The following is a 19,980-nucleotide window of genomic DNA, read 5'->3' as shown; positions in this document are numbered from 1 at the left end:
TCTAATCATCATCATCTGCTATTGTTTTTGTCATAAGTCTTTTCTTGAGCTGGGTTGCATCCCTGGCAGTATTAACCATGGTGATGAAATCCATATATGGCTCTCATACCATCTGCTATGACCCAGAGCACGTGTTTGGCAGAGCCCTTTGGAAGCAGTATGGTGCCGTTCATCTTTCTACAGAGCACCAGAGCACTGCATTCTGGAAGACAAACAGGAACAGAAGAGTAACCATTTAGAAGTGTATAGTAGAAAGGGATTAGAAATCATTACACATAAACACAAAGCATAGGTTGTGTATTTACTATGGACGGTATTCTTAACTCGTGAGGTTTGCTCAAGCCCAGTTTCAATGTCACTACTAGTTTTATACAAACAAACATGATTAAAGTTTTCTTTTAATATGAGTATTAGGAAAGTTGCATGTCTTTGTTTTGGATGAGAGTTTACTGGTTCACACGGCTATTTATTTCAATTAAATAAAATATAATTGTTAAAAAAAAAACAGTGGGCGGAGTTAAATTCGAATGGACAGGGATTTCCAATCAGAGGCCGATATGTTCTTACGTCTTATGTCAAACGCGCCAATGACGACGGTCTATTCAGTGGCGAACAGTTTTGAACCTTTTTTTGAATTTTCCACTTTAGTAACTGAAGAAGAACACAAGAGAAGAACGTCGACAGTATTGCAGATTAATCGTGAGGGGCTCTTTGTTTATTTCTGGTAAGATAATATATATTTTTTGAATGTAGTAATTCATTGTTGAGAGTGGAATGTTAAAAGCCGTTTTAAAGTGTCATACTAGCCGACTCGTGCATTTTTTTTTTTCAGTTTATATATCGTATATTTACGTATTTTTATTGTTTGTTCTAAACAAATATAACATTAACTAAACCTAAAACTACCTCCGATCATTAGCTACTGACTAACGTTAACGTCACTTACTTAGATAGATTGCAATATGTTTACGAAATCTAACGTAAATATTTATTCTTAAATCAAACTAATAGCGTGAATAACTTGTTGTTTATACACCTCTTATTACGTCTCACAGCTGTGGCCCTAAAATATTAGTGAAATTAGGTAATAAACTAGGCTTTCATCCTGCAAGTCCATATGATATATTTCACTTGATATTATCGAGTCTAAAAAAGTTACACGTCCTGATGAGATCCGAGTTATTGTTACAATAACGTAAATTTTGACATAAATAGATCCTTTTGCCTTTAATAAATATGTGAAATGCAAAATATTATTTTGTGAACATTAATTTGTCAACACATCGTAAGATATTGTATCAGACTGGTGACTGCAGTAGATGAAGATGAAAATAAGTTTAAACCATCCTGTAGTCTCCATTCAATAAGTGAAGTGGATTCAAGATTTGCCAATATTTATAATAAATGTGAGAAACAAAAAATGTATCCGACAGTGTTTAATAATTATTATATATATTATATATATATATATATATATATATATTAATAATTTCATTATCATTATAATCAATTTCGCTAATATGTCTTATCTCTGTGTTAGCTTATGCATATAATTCTGTAATGTTTCATCTTGATTTAAAAAACAATGTTGCTTATTGCATTGTTCAGAGCATGCCACTTTGTCTTTGAGGAGCAACACAGCATCTTCAGTAAGTATGAGCTGGGCTGTAGAAGAGTGGAAGGATGGCCTTCCTGCAAAGGCCTTGCAAAAGATCCAAGAGATTGAAGGGCAGCTTGACAAGTTAAAGAAAGAAAGACAACAAAAACAGTTTCAGATGGATTCCCTTGAAGCTACTTTACAGAAACAGAGGCAAAAGGTCAGAAATATCAGAGTAGATATCCTCAGAGTTTAGCAGATTCAAATATCTTCATTATTTGTGTATTGTATTTCCCTACAGATGGACAGTGAGAAAAGTGAAGCATCTGCCCTTAAGAGGGAGAACCAGTCTTTGGTAGAGTCTTGTGAAAGTCTGGAAAAGACTAGACAGAAACTTACACATGACATCCAAACGAAGGAGCAACAGGTGAATTATCTGGAGGGGCAACTAAACTTGTGCAAGAAGCAGACTGATAGACTAGAGCAAGAGGTCAAAAAGTAAGTGGACTGTGTTTAATACTTTGTTGTGACAAAGATATCAATATAATATCATTATTTCTTTTAAATGTATAACTAACTTTTATATAATATTACTATAAAACCTAATTAGCTTATAAACTCTGTGTCAGAAAATACTCTAAACTAGCCAAACATGACTCATTTTGGGCTTGGCTTAATTTTATTTATTTTTATTCAGGTATAAGCATGAATTGGAGCGATCCCAAAATTCACATTCTTCAGAAATCCAGCAGTTTAGTACACCACAGAAAACGTTTGCAACCCCTGCAACACCTAATCATTGGCAACAAGGTAAGATATAAAATGTATAGAAAATGAAAATACAATTCAGAATGAATGCAACATACTTAAACATTGTAATATTGCATCTTCAGACTCAAAAATAAGTGACCTACAGGAAAAGTACAATCGAGAGGTTGAGGAGCGGAAAAGGTTGGAAGCTGAAATCAAAGTCATGCATGTAAAAGTAAGTTAAATGCATATATTTTGTTGAAAAGAGCCTTGTAGATAGATGGTATATTAAATTAAAATTTTATAATTTGCTCACCCTCATGTTGTTCCAAACCCATAAGCCTTTTCATCTTCGGAACACAGATTAAGATATTTTTAATGAAATCTGGGAGATTATTGTCCCAGATTTGACAGTCTGCGCAACTACCACGTGACTAAAAGGCTCAATTCAAATGGATTAGTTTTACAATCAGTTCATGTAATTTTTATAAGCATCAAAGTATTCACATATAAACATTAATCATCAACACACACATTTATAAACTGAGCTTGCTTGATTGACATGCAAAAACCAACGAGGTTCACTCTTGTGTTACGCAGCATGTTTGAGCCTCATCAAGAACCAATGAGGTTTGTTCTCGCATTGAGCTTTTGTTTGTGGTTGCTGATCAATGTTTATTTGTGAATAAAAGTTACATTTAATCTGTTCTTAATATAAAGCAACTGAGTTTCTTCTAAACCGCTTTAAGCATATGGATTCGTTTTACAGTCTCTTATGAACCTTTTGAAGTGTCAAAGTGGTAGTTGCATTGAATATTAAACATTTCTTAATTTGTGTTCTGAAGATTAACAAAAGTCTTACTGTTTTGAAACGACATGAAGGTGACGGTGAGTAAATAATGCCAGAATTTCTGGTTTTGGGAGAACTAACCCTTTAATTTACTAAATGGTAATAATGCATCTCTCTTTTGTAACACCTGAAGATTCTGAACCAGTCTGCAGTGAGCCATAAAGACATTGCAAGACAGCAGACAGGGTCATCAATTTTCCCTTGGCAGCAAGACCAAAAAACACACAGTCATCAGTCTCAGACTGTGATGGAGACACCATCTAGGAGAAGAAACGGACCCTCTGGGATGTCATGGTCTTGTGATGACACACCAGTAAAGCCACAGCAGCAGTTCACATCAAGCTCTCAAAGTGACACAGTTGGATCACAGCAGATGGAACAGCTTAAGAATATAAACCAAGGTTGGTCTGACCTTACAGGTGGATTTATTTATTTTTATTATGTAACTGAGAGTATGCTTTTGAATATAGCACTACAGTGATAATCTTAATATGCCTTGCGGTAACACATTTTGTCTCTGTTTTTTTTTTTTTTTCATTTTTTTTTTTTCATTTTTTTTTTTTTCATATACTAATCAGATCTGAGGTCAAGGGTTTCTGAGTTAGAGCTCCGTCTTCAGGCTCAAGAGAAGGATATGAAGAATCAGATCAATAAATTCAGTGAAGTTCAAACACAACTGGAAATGGCCAGGAAAGATCTGGCAGACAAGGACAAACTCCTGAGCAAATCCAGAGATGAACTCACAAAGACTACAGGCCACTATGAGCAGTCAGTTTCTAAGGTAATGTAGATCTGTTTAATATATAATACTAGGGCTGGTCCGAATACCATTTTCTGAGCTTCGAAGCTTCGGTAATAATGAACATCGAATATTCAAAGCTCCGGAATCTCTATGTCTGTCTGTCCGTTTGTATTTTGATTATTTCGAGAACCGTTCATCCAAATGACTTCACAAGGTAGTGCAATGTCGTATTTGGTGCAATATACAGTAGATAGACAGGCGAGACACGATGCGTTCAGAATATATTTTTAATAAACTACAGAACAGCGGGAAGCGGCGCGCCTCATGAAGACCTGAGGGTCGAAACATTGCTTTTTAATGCATTTTTAGTAGTCCGAGTGTTTTTACTAACACTTTTAGTAGTCCGAGAAGAAGCAAATATATGTTTTAAGTAGCTATGACGAAGTTATATGTTAAATATTATATTTCACCAGATTTTATAGTGTAAAACATATTCAAGCACGAATGAGAACCATTTCGAGGGGGGTGCCCTCGAGGAAAAATAAAATGAATATTCGAATGTGACATTTTCAAATCGAATACCAACCCACCGAACGAATATTCGGGTCCAGCCCTACATTATACTACTGCATATTAAATAAGTTATAGAATATAAATGATCTTATAGACCATTTCACAAGATGTAAACAACACTGGTCCAGAAACACTTCCTGTTTCAGTTTGTAACTGTTTTCTTTATTTCACATGTAAAGAAAACATCTTAAAGATGTTTGTTTAACTTTTTGATTCAGTTTTAAATGTTCTGTTGGTTGTATTTTATTCCAGCTTTTATGTAGTGTTAAAAAACTGAAACAGGAAGTGCTTCTGGACCAGTGTTGTTTACATCTTGTGAAATGGTCTATACAGTGGCCCCAGAAAATATTTAAAACACATTTAAAATATATAAATTTAATTATAGCAAAGAACATTTTTTTAAAGCTAAAACAAGCAAACTTTCTAGAAAATCATTCCACAAAATGTAACTATTTTGCTTTTAAAATTGTGCTTGTTAATTTTTTTTTTTTAAATAATTGGCACTTTATTTTATATTTTATCATGATTATATGTTATGTATAATGTATGAAGATATTAAAACATTAAGTGTCCTAATATATTTGGAGACCTTTGGGTGGGGGTGGGGGTCATTGTTTAGAGTCTCAAAATTTCTAAACAATGAGTTATCATGTGAATGTAGTAGTTCATCTTTGGTTAATTTTGTCTCCTCAGTGTTCTTCAGTTGAACTAAAGCTGAAGCAGGTAACAGAGGAGATGAAATGTCAGAGACATAATGCTGAAAGTGTGCATAGATCTCTGGAGCAGAAAATCAAAGACCAGGAGAGAGAGAGTCAAAAGGTCTTGTCTCCTTACTGTCAAATATAGTTTATAATTTTTAATTATATATTTCTGAATATTGGATGAGATGAAATTTTCAAATGTTTGTCTTCTCACTAATTTCAGGAACTTGCACAACTTCAAAGCTCTCATCAAGCTCTTGAGCAACAATTTAACCAGGTAAAAAATAAAACGAGTATGGAGATCCAGCAAGCCAAAAAAGACTACAATGTTTTGCAATCAGACATGGATAAGGTAATGTGAATATTTTACTATGAATATTGTTTTATAAATGTTCTGAATAACAAATTTCTGTTCAGTATATTTTCTTTTTTACTTTGTTTTCGATTTATTTATACACATATAAAGTTAATCACAACAGAATGTCATTGGTTTTGTCAAGGTTACTGCTCTAAAGAATCGACTGGAGAAAGATTTGGATGAGCTGAAACAGAAACTTCTCAGATCTGAGCAGGGGTTACAGGCCAATCAAGTGAAGGAGGCAGAATTGAAGAAAAAATTTGATGTAAGTTCTTTGTGTATCTGTTAAAGAAAAGGTATTAACTGGCTTGTTTTAATTTAATAATAATAGATTTTACTTTATGGAGAATGTGGACTAAAGTTTGTGGTACAAAAGCAGGTAAATGGCTTTTTTTTCTGCTTATATTAGGAGATGCAGAGAGAGAAGAACACTCTCAGTTGTCAGTTAGACCAAGGATTGAAGAGGGTCAAGCAACTTGAAGAGGAAAAACAAAATATTGAGCAAAACCTTGCCAAAAGCCGTACGATGGTGGATGATTTAAAAAGTATGTTTTAAAAGTGTAATAAATCTCATTGGTACATTTTCAATATTGCATAACATTTTAGAAGAAAATTCAAGGAAAATCTAAAGAAATGCTTTATCAAAATATTTTTACCCATTACTTTCAGTGAAGACACAAACCCAGAGTGAAGAACTGACTGAACTTCGCAAAAAAATGGAACGTCAAAATGCATCATCATCCCAAGAATTGGAAAATGCCAGGAAAACTCTTGCTGAAACAGAAGCAAAGAATATGAAGACTCAGGCTGAGTTGCAAAAACTAGTTCATGAAGTTGACCTCAAAGTTAATAAAATTTGTGCTGTGGAGAAAGAAAATGAAGACCTCAAAATGACCTCAAACTCCTGTCAGAAAGAAGTTGCTGAGATGAAGAAAGAGTATGAAGCTCTTCTGGAGTGGAAAAACGAAAAGGAACAGTTGATTAACAACACCGAATCCAACCTTGAGGAAATGCAGAGTAAAATTTCAGATCTGGAGAGAGACAAGGCCAAACTCAGTGATGCTCATGATGGCTTTCAGAAAAAGATGCAAGATTTAGAAAATGAGAAGATTTGCCTATCTGGTCAGATTGATTCCCTCAAAGGTGAACTGCTTCTAAAATCTGTGGATCTGGAGGAAAAAGTTAGAGTGTATGAGGAGCTTCAACAGCAGTTTAGTGAGACACATCAAAAACATAATAAGGAAATGGACAATTTGAAGCAACAAATCACTGTAATGCAGGAGCAGGTGAGCGAGCTTGAAACTAAACTGCATCAAGAAACAAGGAAGGTGGAAGGAATGGAGCAGGCCCATGGTCAGCTCCTTGAAGAATATGAAAGTGCTTGTGGCCTGGCTAAATCAAAGGACTCCATTATTGAAATGAACAGAACTGAGTTTGAGCATCTTCAGGAATCATTTGCCTTGCGAGAGCAGGAGCTAGATAAATTCAAAGAAGAGAAAGACATGTTGGCTAAAGAATGTGAAGTCCACCTTGCACAAAACAAAGAGTTGGTACAAGAAAAACTCAACGTGGAAACGTCTCTGCAGGAGGTTCTTGAGAATATTGCCCTCTTGGAATCAGACCTAAAATCTCAAAAAGATTTAAATGCAGATATTCAGGAAAAATATGATGATCTTTCTAAAGTCAAAGAAGATCTAGCAGAGAAAGTGTCTTTGGTGGAAAAGAGGGAAAAAGATCTTATTCTTGAAGTTGAATCAATGTTGCAAAAGAATAAGTCCTTCTGTTCTCTTGAAGAGCAGTTTAATTGTCTTGTTTCTGAAGCAGAAGAAACCAGAAGTTCCTTAGAAAAAGTAAAGGAGCTACAAGTTAAGACTGCCACTGAGTTGGAAAATCAGAAGACAATAGCTGAAAATCTTGCTAAAGAAATAGATGAAGAAAGAAGGAAAGCATCAAGCATGGAGCAGGATAATGCACATCTCAAAGTAAAACAAGAAGAGCTTGAAAATAAAGCAAATGATCTATCTGAGAAGTATGAAAGCCTTCAAAAAGTCAATGATGTTGTTTTCCAAGAGAAAGAAAAACATCTTAAACAGCTTTCCATAATGACGGAAGCACTTGCTGAAAAAGATGTAATGGCAGAAAAGATTGTTGTAATACAAAGTGAGCTTGAGGCCTCAAATGATTTGTCAGCCACCCTAAAGAATTCACTAGAAAGTCTTCAGAAACAGTTTGACTCTACTGTAGAGCTGAATTTATGTCTGGAAAAGAAATTACTAGATCGATCTGAAGAAAAAGCTCTATTAGAGGCAAGTGTCAAGGAGCTCACTGAGAGACATAACAGGGAATCTGAAATGTATGTCTCTGAAAGGGAAACTCATTTTAAAAAACAAAATAGTTTAGAGGAGCGCATCAGTGTTCTTGAGGCAGAGTTACAGAGCAAATGTTTGGAGGTCAGAAATGCTTCAGAACAACTGAAGGAGGCTGCCCTCGAAAAGGAAAAGCTGAAGCAAGATCTTGACTTATTAAAGGACCAACATAAAGAGGACACTGATTCCTATCAGAAAGTTGCAAAGGAACTTGAAGACTTTAAACAAAATGCATTTCCTTATCAGCAGGAGATAGAGAGTCTCAGAGCTGATTTGACCGTTCTGAGAAGCCAAGAAGCCACACAATCTAGTGAGATTGAATCTTTAAGAAACAAACTTCAGGAAGCTCAGTCTGAAAAAGCTAAAGCATTAGAAACATTGAATGAAAAAAAGATTAACATGAGCAAAATCGAAGTACAGCTTGAAATGTTGCAGATGGATCTTGAAGATAATGAAACTCAGTTAGAGGAGTTGCAAGGCAACATCTGTGTTCTTGAAGCAAAGTTAAGTGAAAGTGAGGCTCAGAGGTCCACCCTACAAGCAGAGCTTGAGTCTGTCAAAGATGACTACAAAAAGAGTGTCCTTGAAGTGTCCCTGCTATCTGCACGTTTGGAGGGAACACAAAAGGAACAACAATTTAGTTCTGCATTAGTCAAAGAGTTGGAGTCTCTCCATGTAACCCATGAAAATCTTAAAGTTTCCCTAGAGCAAGAGAAGTGCAAGCAGACAAACCTTGAAGCAATGTACAACAGTCTTATGGAACAAAAACTAAAGTTGGAATCTGATATCCAGGGATTGAAAGCAGATGCTCAGAATTCCCAGGAGCAAGTGGATAAATTAAAGCAGGCTCACGATTATCTGCTATCTCAGATTGTTGAACAGCAAACTCGCATGGAACAGCTTCTGTCTGAGAAGAATCTTGATGCAGAAGGTTACTCTGATGCAGACACAATGAATAAAGAGCAAACTGCATATGAGAATGATCTAGATATTTGTGAAATGGCATTTGCCAACACATCTATTTTGCCCTTTGAAGAAGATACTGCTGTTCAGAGAAGTTCATCACCTGGAGAGCAGCTAAATTCACAAGAAGAGGCCCAAACATCCTTGTCATCAGATGAGGATATCAAACAGTTACCACTGAAAGAGCTAATGCAAAATCAATCCAGGGAGCTTGAGGAGATATCTCGTGTTCTTGAGAAGAATGTCAGAACCATGGAGGAGCAAACTAGGGCTCAAATAGATCAAATCAAATTACAGCATGCTAAAGAGCTCCAGAGCTTGGAGGAGCAAATGCTCAATATCAAAAATGAGTTGGAGGCTAAACTCCAAAAAGAAAAACAACACACGGAGAACTTGACCTCACAACTGGTGACTTTGCAGCATCTACAGGAATCGGACGTTTCATCCTCCTCCTTGCTGGCTACTAAAACTTCACAGGTAACATATCTATTCCACAATGTAATGTGATGATTTGAATTCAGATATTATCCATTAAATCAGTTAAAGTGCTGACTTAAAGGTCTATTTCACTTGTGAAATAAATTAATCTTGACTTTGACATGCACATTTTTGCAGTTGCATCAGTAAACTTAAAATTTCCTTTTGCGTTATTCTACCTTCAGGCTACCAATATGACATAAACTAAAAGATTACTGAGTGCAGCTTTAAATCATTGTATTTAAACAGTGTTACTGGGGGCACTATAGGTTTGAAACTGCTGATATTGAAAAGTTATTTGATTTTAATTTCTCTTGATTTGATTTGTACTTTTTTTCATCTTGATCAGGAAATGACATCCAAAGCACAGAAGAACATAATCCATCATCCTGAAGAGTCAGACTCCACTCCAGATATTAGCGAGGAAAGTGAAAAATTACATGTGGAACTTGAAGGACTTAAGGAATCTCTAAGGTCACGTGAAAAGGAGGTTCAACATTTGCAATCCCAGTTTGAAGTCTTAGAATCTGAAATGGCAATCAGAAAAAAAATGTGCTCTGACTTGGAGGGAAAAGTTCGTGAAACGGAAATAGAAAAGACAAACAGCACAGACAAATTTATGTCTGTTACTCAAGAAAACCAGAAACTGAGCAACCACATTGGAGAGTTAATAGAAGAGATCAATTCATTAAAACTACAGCTACAGACCTCCAAATGCCAGCTCTCAGATGTAATGGAGATGATGGAAAGCTTAGAGATGGCAAAAGGTGAGTGGGATGAGAATTTTTTCCAGATTGAGAGCGAACTAAAAAGAGTACGTTCTGAAAAGGCCAATTTAGAAAAGCATATCCTTTCCATGGAGGCTGACATAGAGGAGATACAGGAACAGAAACAAAGGCAAGCAGTAGAGCTTGATGCAGCTAGGAGGACAAATTACAGCCTTGAACAACAACTTAATACAACTATGGCAGAAGGTGGGCGACTTAAAGAAGAGCTTATTTTGTGTACTGATGTAAGGGAAAGTGAAAACCACTCCTTAATGAAGTGGAAAGAAAAGGCTGAGCTTCTGGAGAGGAGAGAGAGCAATACACGAGAACTTATAAAAGAACTAGAAGAGGACATTAGGGCAGGGAAAAGACAAATCGAGGCTGCATCTAACCAAATTGATGTCCTGAGGAAAGAAAAAGAGCAACTAATTCAACAGTCTCAAAACCTTGAGAATACAGTGGCTCTTTTGAATGAAGACAATAAAAATGTGTTTAGTGAATTAAACAGTTTAAAGAACAATGAGAATTTTGCGTCAAGAGAGTCTGAAAACATGTCTTCCAAAATCCAATCACTTGAGAATGAGAATGTCAGGTTGTCCCAGTCCCTTGAATCCTCCCTCTTGGAGAAAGGTGAAATAGCCTCCAGGTTGATTTCGACTCAGGAGGAAGTAGCTCAGATGAGACGGGGCATTGAAAAACTGAAGGTACGAATTGAATCTGACGAACGGAAAAAGAACCACATGAGTCAGCTGCTCAAAGCTGCACAGAGGAAGGCAGATGATCTTCAGGACAATATTGAAAAGCTTGAGAGAGAAAAAGAACTTTCTGACCAGAATCTTGAGGACGCCATTCTTCAAGCAGAGAGTGCCAAAGCTGAGCTTGAGGAAATACAGGCTGAAACGCAAGAGCTTACCAAGAAAATTGACGAGATGGTCACTGAGCTGAAGGATCTCAAGGAGGAGAAGTATAAACTTGAGCAAGAACTTCAGCAAAAGAACAGCCTAATTGATGAATTGCAGTTGTCCAATCAAGCAGCTTCTGAAAAACTTAAATCTGTGGAAGAGGCAACAGTGAATCAGCAACAAATGATCACAGACTTCCAATTTAAAGTTGGTGCAATGGAGGAGGAACTTCAACTCTGTCGAACAGAAGTAGAATCGAAAGAACTGATCACACAGGATTTGACCTCTCAGTTGTTGTCTTTGCAATCTGAAAACGAAGAGTTTGCCCAGAGAGTTCTCGAATATGAAAGGTGTCAGGCAGAGCTTTGTTCAACCAACCAGTCAGTCTTGAAAGACTTTGAAAACCGTCAGCAGGAGCTTTGCAAAGAAAATGCCCGACTTCAGTCACAAATAGATTCAATTCAGGATGAACGAGATGAATTGCAAAAGGACAAGGTCAAGTTACAGTGTACTATTGCACAGTTGGAGGAGAAGACGCATATGCAGTCTTCCAAGATAGAGGACATGCAGAAAAGTGTCACTTCTCTAGAGAACAACATCCAACAGCTAGAGAGCCAACTTGATGCTATGAAGCTCATGAACTCTGAACTAACTGAAAAGGTATTTTTCATTACCATTAGCAGTTTATTTTTTTCTCCTTGTTTTCATTTCACCAATTAATTTATTTGTATATACTTTCAGGTAAATGCACTACATGAGAGCAGTTTGCTCCTCCATACGCAACATCAGCAAGAACTGTGTGAGGCAAGGGAAAGGCATAATACATTGGAGATTAATCATAATCAATTGACTTGTCAACTGCAGGAGTCTCAAAAACAAATCGAAATATACAAGGTAAGAATTTGTCCTTCACAGTGATTTACACTGGCTTCTTTTGCCGCGTTTCCATTGTCGGGCCAGTGTGAGTCAGGCCTTTAAACAGGCCGTGCCAGGCTAATAGCCTCAGGCCAGTAGCACAAAATCTACTGCGTTTCCATTGCCAGGCCAGATGCTCTGCAGCGCGTCACTAAAACATGGCAGTAAAAACAGAACACCGTCACACAAACTCATAATTTCACCAACAAATGGAATTTTTATCAGAAAACTAATCAGAATGAAATCACTGGAAACAGCGTGATCGCTAAGCAAACATGATAAAAGCGACCATTTGCTGGCATTTTTGTGTTGTTTACTTGAATATTTAAAACCTAAGCATTGATGTTTTACCACCAGTTTACAATAAAAAGTTATACATTGGTCATAATGAATTCATTTGTGTCAACTGCACATTAGTCACAGAAATAAAGTGGTTTACCGTTAGGTCTAACTTATTTCACAAAAGAAAGAGGACACACTTACTTATTCAGTCGCATCTGTTTCTGTTTATTTAGTAGTTACAGGACATTTTTACATCACATTTAGAAAGAATTATAATTTCTACAAATATGCCACCAAAAAAACCACCTGAGGAGCTTTAGCACTCTCTCCCAGTAGGCTACAGTTATATTTGTTGTCGGAGAAACAGGAAGTTTCCAGGGGAAAAAAAGTTGCTTTATTTTATGTAGTCCATTATAAAGAGGCGATACATAGGCTACTGACAGATAAAATAAAAACATTATTATGATAGCCTTTATTTGATTTGTCTGATTGCTTCAAGCCATCATATTTACCATGTTTACTATGGTAATAGTTAGCGTGCATTGTCTTTGTGACAGTGGTAATGCTATTTGACCTAGCACGCCCGATTTTGGCCCGACAGTGGAAACGCGGCTGGCTATTGATGTTTAGTGTCTGCTTGCACTACATTTTATTTACACCCTTCAGCTTGGCATGGAAGCATTGACGATAGAGAAAGATGGCCTGCAGAAAAATATATCTGATATTCAAGAAAGTCATGATGCTCAGATGAAGGAAAATAACAGGAGGCATGAGGAGAACCTGAAACATCTACAGCAGCAGGTGGGTAGATGTACAATGTGTTATATGTATATATATATATATATATCATAAATCAAATCATAAAATTAGAATATTTTTTTGAAGACTGAAGCAATGGAGTAAAATTCCTCTTTGCCATCACCAGAATAAATTTCATTTTATAATTTAAATTATAAAAAAATTAAATTTATTCCTGTGATGGGGGAGTTGAATTTTACTCAGCTGTTTTATATTTTAATTTACAAATATTTTTTATTTTAAAATGTAATATTTCACAATAATACCTTTTTTAATATATATTTTTATTGAGTTTAAATAATAATGGAGAATAATAAACTGAAGGAAGAAATGATGGTGTTTGAAGAAAAGGCTGTACAGTATCTCTGACCTACTGACCTCAATAGCTTCAAGTCTCAAAATTCAGATCTGGAGTCTGCCTTAGAGTAACAAAATAAATTGGTATATTTGTGAAAATTAAAAGGTTTTTTGTATTTGTTCATTCTTCATTATTTTGGACACAACTTTTATTCTATATTTAGTAAAGTAATTAACTTTTATATTTATTGGTCTTGGTCCCTGTAGGCAGAGTTGGACTCTAAGGTTGTGCGCTTGACCAAAGAGAAGGACAGTGCTATGAGTAAGATCAATTTGTGGATGAAGTCATGCAAACAGCTGGAACGTGAGAAACAGGCACTTCAGGAAGAACTTCAGCAGCAGGGACAACAGATAGCAGAACTGCAGGCCTCACAGAAACAAGGTATATACTGATTAGCTTCATCACTGTCTCCTCTCCACCAGTAAACTGGTGTGTGATGGGCGTTCTGGCGCAATATGGCTTTTTTTTTTTTTTTTTCATCAGTGATTTCATATCGGCCATATTTAAATTTGGTCCATCTCGTTTTAAACTGATATAATCTGTTTTTGGATTTTGACAAATGTTAAACAAAGAAACATGATGGAAATTCAGTAAGATATACTTAAATTTTGCACATTGGGCATTTATTTTATTTATTTTATTTTTTTTTTATTAAATATATATTTTTTTATGTAATATATATTATTTTTATATTTATATAATATATATATTATTTAAATATACCGGTAAATGTGCTTGTACTTTAAATTTTTTATGTATTTAAAAAACATGAAAGTAGTTTTGTATTAATATAACATTAGCATATATTGCATAATATATGCTAATGTTATATTAATACAAAACTACTTTCATGTTTTTTTAAAAAAATGTAATGTACAAGCACATTTACTGGTGATTTCAGACTTTTGGACACAGTATATAAATTTCAAGCATATCAGACAAGTTCAGATATTTACTTTTTTGAAAAAAAAAAAAATCAATTTTACAGCATCTGTCGTGTTAACAGGTGATGGCAGCAGTGACGGCCTGAAGGAAGAACTACAAGAGCTGAAGGAAGCTCTGGAGGAAAAGAGCCTTGAGGCAGACGACAACATGGACCGATACTGCAGCCTCATGGTCAAAGTACACAAGCTGGAAGAGACCAATGAAAGCCTCATGAACCAGCTCAAGCAGATGAGCACCCAGACAAAGACACCCAAGAGCAGGAGGTCCCTGAGGTCTGAGAAGAGTGACATGGAGAATAATAAGCCAGTGGAAGACACTAAAAGCGCTCCAGCAGGAAAGAGACAGAGAGCAGCGGATGACACCCCCAGCAAAGCACAGGAAGCCCTGTACAGTATCACCAAGAGACTGAAAGCTGCGGCTGCCACACCTAAAGCCACACAAGATGATGAGGATTACAGACCAGAGGGTTTGCCTGAACTTGTTCAGAAAGGTCAGAGGTTATCACAATTTGTTATATGTCCTCATGGCACAGCCGTCACATGGCACAGCCCATCAATTGCGAGTTGTGCTCAATCAAACTTTCAGAATCGAAGGAACAATTGAAGTCATTGAATGCTATTTTTTACACATCTACATCACTTTTTCTGTACAGGTTTTGCAGATATTCCAATTGGAGAGATGAGCCCATTCATCATTCGCAGAACTGCAGTCCAACGCTGCAGCCCTCGTCTGGCCGCCCAAACAACTGCGGCTCAGCAGAGCTCCGTTTTAGCAGAACATCCCGTTCAAATCTCCAAACGGACAGCAGAGGGCAGGAAATCAAACACAGTGAGTAGAACTACCTGTGTGTGTTCCTGCAACCACAACAACCTACATGGAAAATGGTGATAATGATAGTATTGATTCCATGAAAGTTTGTTTTAATCTTTGGTGGGAAAAAAAAACATAGGCTATATCTGTTAACCTTCCATTCCATTTGTAATGTGTAATAGCCATCTAATAATTCTACTTAAATTATATTAATTAGCAGTTCAGATGGGCTCTTTGTCTCTCACAAGTCTACTCTTTATGCCATCAATCAAAGCAGGATTGCAAAAAAAAAATGGTTTCACGCAATGTCAAAAGTCAGCAAAATGTTGGTGCTGCATTGGGGGGAAAACTAGGATTCGTTTGTATAAATAACAATACATTAACTTTCTCTTAATTACATTTACATATAGTCACTTAGTAGATGCATTTATTTAAACTAACTTACACATTTGGGAAACAAACACAAGCAATTTTCCAAAGCAGCCAATATTATTAGCAGTGTATTTATCCCACATTTTAAGAGTAGATCAAAATAGTTGAATATAATATGATAAATGTTCTGTTATTTTAACAACAAATATGGGGAATACAACCATGAGAGCTTTATATGTAATTAACTCTCATTGTGTAGCTGAAAATATGTAGGCATTCCTCAGTCTTTAACCACAGGAGGGCATCATAGACCCTCAAAAAATGGACCCTCAGACTCATTATGTCACTCTTAATGTTACTGACCATGAAAGCATTTTCCAGATGAACTGTGCATGACATTTCAGAGTTGGAAAGCCTTAACTACTCTGAGGCATTAAAGCTCTCCTGTCAGCTTCTCTGATCATGTCACATTACCCCAGGTCACCATTTCCTGGAGATTTTCCCATGTAGTCTTCAAGAATGCAGCATTTGGTCTCCACTTCCCTTTATTAAGTTACTCTTATGTCCCAGAAATACCCTTCACCAACTTGAATACCTGATTTAAGATATAGTTAAGCTTTTATGGAGGCCAAAGTTCTGCATACCTGCTGTCAATTTAAAGGAATGATCTGGGTTCAGAACAAGTTAAGCTAGGTCATTTGTGGCACTAGCACTTGTGGCATAATATTGATTAAAAAATCATTTTGATAGTAAAAAAAAGCAAGAGAAGTGAGTTATAGTGAGGTAATTGCTATATGTAACAATTAAAATAATCCTTTAAATTTCCTTTGTGTGTCACTGTCCTTTGAAGAAAACGAGAGTATGGATGTGTATGAATTAATAAAGATCTATTTGCTCAAAATTTGGCTTTCGTTAGGCCAATATACCAGCCATGAAACCACACCGTATAATGGTCTGATTACAACATGCAATACAACATGCAAAAGTGCTCATTTTGGATTTCGTTAGAGCGGTTCATCTAGTACAAGGCTGAATTCAGAATCTTATTTGTTTATCATTTATTGAAGCATGACCCTCCCCTTTATATAATACGACATTTTCTAAAGTCCTTTGTCTATGACTCTGCTTGCGATAAGCGATGTTAAAATTGAACTAAGAAATTCAGCATTTATCCACCATCTGTAAGGATGCATTAAATTTAAAAGTGGTACAATAAAGAGTGTTTTGACCTTGTGAAATACACATTTTTAGCATATTTTACAGTACAAATATTTGTTTTGATTGGCTGTTAATTTTATATGGGATAATTCCAATATAAATATACTACCCTTCTTTTTTTATTACTACTTTTTACTATGCCAATGTTTGTTTGTTTTTTATTTTTAGAAACAATTAAACTTGGCATCTACTTTAGGAAAATGAATTCTGAGCCACCTATTGCACCACCAGCCCATTATGTGGCAGCCACGGAGTAAAATTCATTAAAGCACATAATACTGTCTAGAAATACAATGTACTGCCATAGCAAAAGCCACATTTTTAGCACTTTTTACTGTCAGTCTCAAGTCAATGTGACTGACCTTAATTGTCTATCTATATATTGTCTATATTATATATATATATATATATATACAGACAGTATACACTTTATTTAAATAATAAATCATGTAATTAGTTCCCTATAAAGATAAGGAAACAATTGACAGCCCTAATTAATAGATGACATGACAGAAAACCCAACAACTAAACTTTGAATGAAACAGACGCTAGCCGAGATGAGCAAACCATTAGTCAGCTTGCAGCACAGCCACTTTTCAAGTATTATTCAGCACTGGTTCTTCTCCAGAAAGTACATGCTGGGTCTAAGTCAAGGGTTAGGGGAGAACAGAAGATTGATTGATTGCAACATACATTTTGCCCTTGTCCTCAGCTTGGCTCTTCACCCAGATAGAGAAATACAGTACGAGTGGTTTTGAACATTGCTGCTGGGCATTCTTGACAGCTCAGTGTTGCTCTCTTCTGACTTTGTTCATGTACTTTCAGGTCCAGGCTCCTAAGGCCATCCAGAGCAGTGCGGCTTTATTATCACCGCTCGCAAATAGTCCACGGGAAAACAGCTGTCGAAGCCCTGTGCAGAAAACTGGCAGGCGCTCTCGCGGCTTCAAGAAGACCCCTGAGAAACAGGAATGGCCCGGCGCTTCTCCAAAACAAAACGACAACTGCCAAGTTCAGTGATTACTGGGATGCCCTGCACATTTCCAGTGTTTTAATTAAATGCTATATTTTGCTGAATGTTTATACACTGGCATTTTAGCTTGTAAATAATATTCAAGAGCCGTATCTATATTTGTTTTTCATAATATTTTCTATTTCTTGTTTCATTCATCTGTTCTTTTTTTACGATTTCAAAACATCTGATGTGTTATCATTAACAGAATAGCAGTATTGTTTTAGAGTTCTATTGACCTGATTTCTTTTATACTTTTTGTATTTTTGTAAATAGAAACCTTACAACTAATCACTCCATTTTACAGTATGTCATTGTTTTTCTGACTGCTTTACTAAACTTTACTCTGCCTTACACATATGTTTGTTTGTGTACTTCTGTTTTTGTTGAAGTGGCCTTTTCTCTGTTTACTCGCAAACAAGAAATACAGCAGATTTTATTAAGCAATGATAAATTCCAGCCTTGAATGCATTAAGCTGTGTAATATGTAAAGATTTATTTGCAGACTGGCTAATACAGTCTATTATTAATGAACACACAACACCAGGGATCTAATTCTTAGTTCAGGCTCTGACTCAGTGCAGGTCTACTTGGCTCTTAAATCAATACCTTTGCTCTGATATTCACTCAGAAGTTCTCCCCTGAGGTTTGGTTAAGGTTTAGTTGAGAGGATTTGGGAAGAAAAATACAAAGCTTTTATATTATGTGATGATACAATGAATAATGAGTGTTTCATCATGACAACCTTAAAATGTGTTCCCTGAAACACTGCATCCTCCTTATTGGTCAGTCCTTTTACTTGAATAATTTGACACCAAAAGCTGTTTTGATATTTATTTTATCAGTAATGTAACTGGAAAATATTTTTTTAAAGGTATTTTTTAGCCTATGATCTGTGTTTTTTGAATTGGCTTATTTAAGTTTTAGTAATTGTGTTATAGGCTTTTGCCTTTTCTTTTTAAGAAAATGCCTATTTGGCTTTAATTTATATTTCTTTTAGTTATAATAATCTTAGTACTTCCAATTAAACTTTTATTTAAAACAATATTAGGCAACATTTCAAATTTTCATGTATTGGGCGTTTATTTTATGGCAGCTTATTTATAACCGTAAAACCAAACCATTAGTGAGTTTTTAGTTAACAGTGACAGCACTGAACATTATGTATTCATGAAGTATCTCTGTTGTCGGAAATAAATATACAATGCCGTTTTTTTTTCTCTTGTAGTGCAAAGCAAGAACAAATCCTCCAGTGCATTGAAGTTTCTGCTGGTGTATCACTGCACAGTAATGCATCATATCATGTCATATTTTAATAATTTCAACAAAATGCTTTTGGGAAAATGGGCTTTTATGACTCCACAGACATGCTTATTACGCAATATGTGTGCATTATTAAGTTGATCCCATGAGGGAAATTGTGGTGTTTTACCAGTCAAGACAAAATTCAACATTAATATATCGTAAATTAAAAATACGAACACGTTTACTTTTAATGATACTAACTCACACTACTAAAATTGCATGTCACTTCCACATTATTATATTAAATTGCACCATTTGTCAGCTGACATTTACAGCTATTGTTTTGAGTTTGAAGAGCTGCCCTTTGGATTATATCATAGTTCAATATTTCAGGACAGACAGCTTTAATAGAAAACATAAATACTGTCCACAAAGACATTTTAGAATTAGAATGCTGTGCCATATTAAATCCACTTCCTTCTGTGTACAGTGCAATAAATTGTAAGGCGATTCAATCGAATTTAATATCAACAGAAAAATTATATACACATTTGTGGTTCTGTTTCTGAGTTTTTAATTTTGATGTTATATTAGGCTACATAGATACAATTTTAAAAGTGTATGTTAAGGGAATATCAGATGGTGTATCTTTTTTTCTGCCTAACAAGAACTGTAGCCTGCATAACATTATTACTCACTGATATTGAATTTATATTTTGCATGCAAAAAGCACATGAAAAGGTTTCTTTGTATTTCTAAAATCTTTTAAATGATAATCATATTAAAAAAGGAGACTCCAAATTTAAAAAGCAGTCTGTGATATTGGTAATTGAAGAAATTTCCATTATTTAACTGACTTGTGCTGACTGCTAAGAATGATTTTGATCTAAGTCACGGGCTGAGGGCAACATGTCAAATTTAAACACAATCTGTGACAACTGTACACATTCTGGAAGGATGCAGTCCATACATTCTTGTCAAT

At 35.6% G+C, this 19,980-nt stretch overlaps 1 protein-coding gene across 1 annotated transcript; it reads left to right on the top strand.

Annotated features, from left to right (window-relative positions):
• Positions 1–587: 587 nt before the first annotated feature.
• Positions 588–18,109, top strand: cenpf (centromere protein F). Its single transcript, XM_039677825.2, has 19 exons — positions 588–724; positions 1,609–1,817; positions 1,899–2,095; positions 2,295–2,407; positions 2,491–2,582; positions 3,331–3,598; positions 3,776–3,978; positions 5,206–5,331; positions 5,437–5,565; positions 5,714–5,836; positions 5,981–6,116; positions 6,241–9,377; positions 9,727–11,706; positions 11,788–11,940; positions 12,910–13,044; positions 13,606–13,780; positions 14,406–14,834; positions 14,997–15,172; positions 17,570–18,109. The coding sequence occupies exons 2-19, from the start codon at positions 1,656–1,658 to the stop codon at positions 17,759–17,761; spliced, it is 7,926 nt and encodes a 2,641-aa protein (XP_039533759.2). The 5' UTR covers positions 588–724; positions 1,609–1,655; the 3' UTR covers positions 17,762–18,109.
• Positions 18,110–19,980: the final 1,871 nt, after the last annotated feature.

This window comes from Pimephales promelas, chromosome 15, assembly GCF_988280905.1.
Source record: "Pimephales promelas chromosome 15, fPimPro1.hap1.1, whole genome shotgun sequence".
Taxonomy (NCBI): Eukaryota; Metazoa; Chordata; class Actinopteri; order Cypriniformes; family Leuciscidae; genus Pimephales; species Pimephales promelas.
The sequence above is the reverse complement of the archived record's forward strand: the minus strand, read 5'-3'. Positions and strand labels throughout refer to the sequence as shown.

Coding starts and splice junctions, on each gene's coding strand:
- cenpf (XM_039677825.2), top strand. CDS start 1,656: ATGAGCTGGGCTGTAGAAGAGTGGAAGGATGGCCTTCCTGCAAAGGCC. Junction 9,378..9,726: donor TGGCTACTAAAACTTCACAG/GTAACATATCTA, acceptor CATCTTGATCAG/GAAATGACATCCAAAGCACA. Junction 11,941..12,909: donor AACAAATCGAAATATACAAG/GTAAGAATTTGT, acceptor TACACCCTTCAG/CTTGGCATGGAAGCATTGAC.